The sequence below is a fragment of the Helobdella robusta genome (assembly GCF_000326865.2).
Source record: "Helobdella robusta unplaced genomic scaffold HELROscaffold_30, whole genome shotgun sequence".
Classification (NCBI taxonomy): Eukaryota; Metazoa; Annelida; class Clitellata; order Rhynchobdellida; family Glossiphoniidae; genus Helobdella; species Helobdella robusta.
Window position 1 is genome coordinate 744,157 of NW_008704502.1, and position 7,131 is coordinate 751,287.

General features: G+C 32.9%; 1 protein-coding gene across 1 annotated transcript; it reads right to left on the bottom strand.

Annotated features, from left to right (window-relative positions):
* Positions 1-3,201: 3,201 nt before the first annotated feature.
* HELRODRAFT_81691 (hypothetical protein) lies at positions 3,202-4,750 on the bottom strand (the record flags this gene model as incomplete). The annotated part of the gene is made up of 3 exons (XM_009021967.1): positions 3,202-3,492; positions 4,490-4,630; positions 4,685-4,750. Coding segments are annotated over 3 exons (498 nt in total), but the record flags the coding sequence as incomplete, so codon positions are not given.
* Between the last annotated feature and the right edge of the window lie 2,381 nt (positions 4,751-7,131).

A 7,131-nucleotide genomic window follows, 5' to 3' on the forward strand; every position in this document is an offset into this window, starting at 1 on the left:
AGGGTAAGAATTGAAATAAAGCACCTATTACGCGAAAGTTAACCTCCATCAAAGTATTACGATTGAATTTAGTAAGATTTCATGGCAATGAGTCACTAAATTGTAGTAACTGAATACTATTATCAAGTATCAGTAATATTTGTGCTGAAAATTTTAAAAATACTTTTCAGATAGAGTATAAAAAGTAACAGCACATTCCTACAAGCAATGTGCGTCATAAAATAATAAAAATAACAAATATCGCCATACTCCAGTCAAAACGTATTGTTTCGAGATTTAATTGTCCAACCAAATTTTTAAATTTTGACGAGATGAATAATTTAGCAGGTTGAGTGAGTGTGAAAATATGAAAATTTTCCGTTTCAAAGCACAAAGTTCCCAAACGTGCCCATCATGGACGACTGATTCTTTGGTTCTTCAGAGGTATACAGAGGGTTTACGTGCTGGTGAAGTGGTTAAGATGTCTAGCATTGCTATCGCAGTGACCAGGTTTGAATGCCAACAGATTCCAGCCTATCAACTGTTCCACAGTCCACTGATTCGTGTTTTTATGTATAATGTTTTGGAGATGAAATTTAATTGGATATTAATATATTATATATAAAATATATTAATCATAATAATTATTATTATTGCTGTTGGTAGTTGTTATTATTATTATTATTATTATTATTGTCATTGATGTTGCTAAAGTTAGAAACAGAATAAAGAATAAAAGTGAGAAAAAGGATTGAGAAAGAGAGACAGACTCAACTAGTGACTCTTGAGTTTCATCAAAAAATTTTGGTTTGTGTGTTTGTTACAGGTAATATTTTAAATGGAATGAATGCGGAGAGAAATACAGAAGGAGAAAAAAAAATAAAATGAAGAAAGAATAGAAAGAGAGTGAGAGGGAGAGAAAGAGATAAAAATGAAAGAGAGAGACACTCGAATGTTTTTAGTTATGTGTGTTGTTTTGTTGTGATGTTTCCAGGTACTTTTGATTTTAAAAATAGAGAGAGTATAAAAGAGAGAGAGAGAGAAGGAAAGAGAGAGAGAAACTTTACAAATGGCTCTGATGTTTCATGAAATATGTTTAGTTTCGTGTTTGTTGTTGACGTTGTTTCCACTTCCCAGGAGTGTTTCAAAACTTTTTAATTCGACTGACGTAATGAATAATTGACTGGCAGGTTCATTCGGTGCGTTTCAATTAGAAGTTTGCACTTGAACAGTTGGAAGTAAATTGAGTTGGATGTTAATTGAGTTGGAAGTTAATTGGGTTGGAAGTTAATTGGGTTGGAAGTTAATTGAGTTGGAAGTTAATTGAGCAATTATCGTTGAGGTGACTTGGTGTTGGCGCGGTTTGATGTTATCTATATCGCTGATTAATACTCAAGAAATAATTGTAATGGGCAAATAGTGACAACATTACATTAGGATTAAACTATTATAAACGCCATTTCTATCGATAAGTTTAAGATTTATAATATTTAAAAAAATGTTCGTCTGGTTACTATTATCATTACTATTACTAATAAGAGTAGTGTTAATGCTGCATTACTGATACTGTTATACACTGGTAAAAATAGTAAGATACTAGTAACATGGACAACATCAAAAACATTTTTTACCTTTGAAATAAGCAAACAATCGCCTTTACAATTTGCTGAGTTTCAAAGGTTTTCAAACGTTGTGACGAAATGAATAATTGAAATGGTTCATTTAGTGCAATTAAAAGTTATTTTTTTTAATTAACAGATTACTGATAGCCTAATGGCTAAAGACGCCTGGTTTGGCCTAGCGGAGACATGGTTCGACTGCACGGATATACCGGTAAGTTTTTTTTGTAGTAGTAATTGTATTTGATCAAATACTCATCATAGAATATTTTTGCGTCGTATTAACGTATTAATTCGTAATGGAACGACAGCTTAGTTGTTTTTCTTTCATTTTTTTAACAAAAAATGCTTTTTATTGCAGCTAATAATTTTATTCGAAAAAATTCGTATTTAAAAACGTTACAGCAATGAAATTTGCTTCAAAATGTTAGTGTAATGGTTAAGGCACCTGGTCCTGCTGTTGCGGTGACCGCCTTCAAACGCAAGAAGTTCCCGCCTATCATCAATTGCATCATGTGTACGAGTCTGTGCGTGTGCGTGCGTATGTGTTTGTGTGTGTTGTTGATACATCTTGAAAATAATTATGAGCGAGTAAAAAATATTATTAAACTGCTGATAATAAAGCAAAAACACGTCACAATGATGACGATCGTAAAATATTTGAAATGATATTTATATTCAGCAATGTTCTTATAATGAGAAATGTTTCAAAATGATCATAATTAAACACTAAAGATATAATATAATGACATTAAAATGTTTCGATCTAATAAATATTCATGAAAATCACACAAAACACGTTAAAGTATTACTTAAACTCTAAACTCGTAAGCCATACATGAAGTGTCTCTGTAACGTAAAAGTTAAAACTGCATTGCATCTCTTACTCATGTGAGAACATCCATCAGGTCTCATTCAATTATTCTCAACTGCAAGATCAAACACATCACGTGATGATGTGTTTGATCTGCCAGGCTGCCTGAGAAGGTTACTTTGCATCCCTGTCCAACAATCAGTAGCCAGTCAAGCAATTATCATTGAAAATGTCTCAAAGAGAAGAAATATTAAAAACTGTACAAATCACATTTGGAAAATAGCGGAACATTTTGGAAAAATTTCTATCTACGACATTAATTACTGAATCACATTAATTACTGAATCACATTAATTACTGAATCACATTAATTACTGAATCACATTAATTACTGAATCACATTAATTACTGAATCACATTAATTACTGAATCACATTAATTACTGAATCACATTAATTACTGAAAGCATCTAAACATAAATATTTATCGTCTTCATTAAAAGTAGCAAAAGTTGAAAAAATGTTCAGAGAGTTGGAACCAGTGTCAGGAGTATGAGGATGATGAATGAAGGAGTCGCAGTTGACTCGCACACCCTCAAACACCAAACAGGTTGCACAAATTTCACGGTAGAAAAGCATGGTTGCTATAAAAAGTTTGCTACTGCACGAATCGATGGTTAACTGTTGAATAGATTAACAGATGTAAAGCTTGCACGAAATATTCGAAATAATTTGAAGGATCTAAAAAAGTAGGATATATGAGATGAATAATCGTAAAAAAACATGCCCCTCACACGTTACGCTTCATCATCATCCGGCTGTAGGTGGGGTAACCTACATAAAAGAAATTACCTGAACCATACGGGCCATTCACATTTTGATAACCACAGTTATTGAACCAATTCCCTGATGAATACGTTGAAGCACAATTATTAGAGGACGCTCTATCGTTATCCTGGTCGGGAGTTGAGAACTTCATCCCATTTTGAACTAAATTGGATTTTGGATAGTTCAAAACATCAAACCTATCCCCACAGTATCCGGAAACATTGATGGAATACTTTTCAAGTTCTGAATTGATCTGGGATTGTTTCAATGAATATTCATTAATTAACGATTGAAATACACAAACACATTTCTATTTTTATAACTTTCAACTAAACAAAAAATAAAATTTAATCATTGTTATTACTATTAGTGGTATTTTTATTGTTATTAATGTTATTGTTATTTTTATTTGTGATAGTAGTAGTGTCAGACTGATTACAAATAAACTTCATTTAAATGAAGCAATAACCATTAGACTAGATTATTCAGATATATTAACTATTTTTACCTACCATTATGCAGGGCTAAACTACTTGGTCCGGTTATATCAATTATAAAGTGGTGGAATACATATGATTATTACTACTTGACTGATGACTTAAGATCTGCATCATCTTTTAGACATTATAAATATTTAGTTTGTAATTACGTAACAAATAGAATTATACGATTGAACTTTTCTATAATAATTCTTGCTTGATTCCGATTGAAACAAATGGACCTATATGATTCAATTTCAGTTCGAATTTAATTTTTCTTAAATTATGTTCTATTGCGTGCCCAACAAGCCAAGGCCTTGTCTTTAAATGAAAAAATAAGCAGCAGCGGTTGTATTAGTAATAGAAGTAGTAGAAGTAGTGGTAGTAGTAGTATTAGGAGTAGTAGTAGTAGAAGTAGTAGTAGTAGTAGTAGTAGTAGTAGTAGTAGTAGTAATAGAAGTAGTAATATAAGTAATAAAAACTTATTACAATTATTTTTATATAATTGTTTAAAAAATAATCTTTATTAATTTTCAGAGGTGTCAATAAAACACGTGAACAAACAAGGCACGTGAACACACGTGAATGAAGGTATCAGACACATGACGCATGTGTTGGTCGGGGATCTGTCTGCGCTCGAACCAGGTCACCGCAACAGCATGACCAAGAACCATCCCGATTCATTCGATTTTTGGTAATTTTAATTTATTTGATGAAACGTTATTTTCATTTTAATTCTGGAATAGAACATAAATGCAAAATATTTAGAACCTTGAAATGATCATATTCATCGGAGTACCATTTACCTTTGTCAAGAACTTCAAACCTCAACCTGTAATCAGCCGATGCCGTTAACTGGTGCATCTTCTCCAAGCCCAACCAGAAGTTTTCGTAGTAGATTCCAAATCCGGACTGCAGAAAATAACAATTTTATTACGAGAAGTTCAAATCATATCCAGCGCATACCTTGTACGTGCTCCAAGTTTGGTTGAAACTCTGCGAGCCATCAATCCTTTGCTGAATGACAATCCATCCATTGACAGACGTGATAGGAGTTGAGTTGGCAAACGTAGGAATGTCCAACAAAACAGTTTCGTTAACAGCGCTGTAGGCTGTTTCGAATTATAAATAAAAATATTTTTATTAAGGTGAAATAAAATGTTCCCGTCATTAAATGCTACAATTCTTAAGAAATATATCTGACAAATTGTAACCAATGATTCTTATGAATGATGAAATGTATCAAAAACCTTGATCATCAAGACAGATGGACAACGTCTTGTTAGCGGTGAGACACATGTAGAGAGCACAAGGACTGCTGATGCCAGGTAGTGAGTTGGAACAAGAGTAGAACAATCCACCGTTGAAGGTGAATGGAAAGTTGCAGGATTTGCTCAAGATCAGCGCGGAACTTTTTGCTTGCGGACAATTTATGTTGAACACTGAAGAATTTAAACTTAAGTTTTACTGGTCGTTTTTGTTAAAACTAGTTTAATTTAAATGCATTTTGAAATCTTTTTTAAAACCATTCAAAAGTTTCTAAAAATATTCAACATGTTTAAAAATTTCAAAGAAACTAGAGAAAGAGAGAAAGAATCGCTTCAGGAAATGTAACTTATGCATGGCAATTTTGATAATTTCGGCTGCAGAATCTAAGATCTCGCCCAGCAAATAGATGTAGAAACTCTAACAGTAACCAAATATTTTTAAAAATTTTCCCTTTTTTTGAGGGCATATCTCAAATGTAACCCAATAAGACAGGAGCGGGTAAACTTTTGTGCTGTGAGGGCCGCATTGAAAACTGTTTTACTTTTTGTGTGTTCCAGCTCACATATAGATAAATATAAAATTTATAGATAAATATAAATTTTTTCGACCGTTGACCGAAGGGGAATTATTTTTTAAGATGTTAATTTGTGGCTGAGGACCATTTTTGTCTTTCTTTGGTCATAATGTCTGGCTGACGAAAGGCTTTTTTTTGGTTATAATGTCATTTTTCGCCAAAATACGTACAAGAGCTCGCTGGCCACATGCCCGCTGGCCGTCGTTTGCCCACTCCTGCAGTAAGATATTAGAGGAAAGTAGTGAAAATGGACAGACTCGTCAATAAAGACAACCTCACGACATCCTAATAACTGTCTTCAAATGAAGCAGAGTAGCCCATCAACATTGATACTCACAAGTTTTTGTGAGCGATTATAGTAATGTAGTTCAAGTGCTATTGTGAAAGTGGAAACACAATCATCGTTCGATTTGTGCGCTTGTTTGATTTAAAATCATTCTATTATAGTTGGGTTGGCTCAAATTTTCATTACACTATTTCATTGCAATCTTGGCGTTATAAACATCAAAATATCGAAAGACTGAATAAAATTTCAAATGTAGCAGAAGTGAAAGTTTCCGCGATTTAAATAAATCCTTTCTTGATTAATTTTCCGAAAAAGCTAAGCATGAATCTACGCATAGGACTAGCGGGGGCTCTCTTTGCAATCCTACCCAGTTTCAACAACGGTAGGGCCAGACTTATCAACCACTCTACTATCACCCCGCCCATTGTTCTAAACAACTTTTCATAGCTGATAGTTTAATATGACTTTATTTTTATCTATGATTTATTTTAATATAGGAAATTATTTTTGCGTTACAAAAAAAGATGGAGTTTGTTTGAAATATGAGAAGAAGAAATGAACTCACTCAGGGATTCTTCCAGATTAGTTTCCTGCGTTCAATTTTTTTAAGTTTGAATCAAACATTATTAAAACTTTTTTATATATTTTATAAGAGTATTTTAATTAAAATGTAAAAAGATTTCAATGAATATAATAACTTTAAAGGCTTTGCAGGCGCCCTTGAAAGAAGAGTTCTTCAATTGCTCTTTGTAGATGAAGTGAATCAGTTGGCAATATTTAGCTGGATGACTAGCATTGTTGGATACGTAGTTGAATGCGTTGCAAGTGATGTTACCATCAGTGGGAGAAACATAATGAGAACATTTGGAAGAACATTCCAGTAAGGATCGTACGTTGGTTAGTACTGTGGTAGGTTGGGAAACAAAACACATGGGGTTGTCTGGCTTTCCTATCATTCCATACTTCTTGTCAACTGCTGAAGCTAACAAGTTGACCGAAGATGATAATGAAATGATTATCAATAAAATCTCAAAACACCACATTTTTTTCTTATTTCAAAATCAAATTTTGTTCAATAGAATACTTTTCAAAAGTGAATTAATAAAAGTTGATGTTAAAACTTATCTTATTGCACAATTTTTTTAGCTCATCCTCTGAGACCAGAATTTCGCGACATGTATTTAGCATGGACTAGTCACACAAGCACACGACATGATACATTCGCCGTTATGTTTCCTTACTATATATACTCTCCAATACTTCTCTACCACAAACTACTCAATT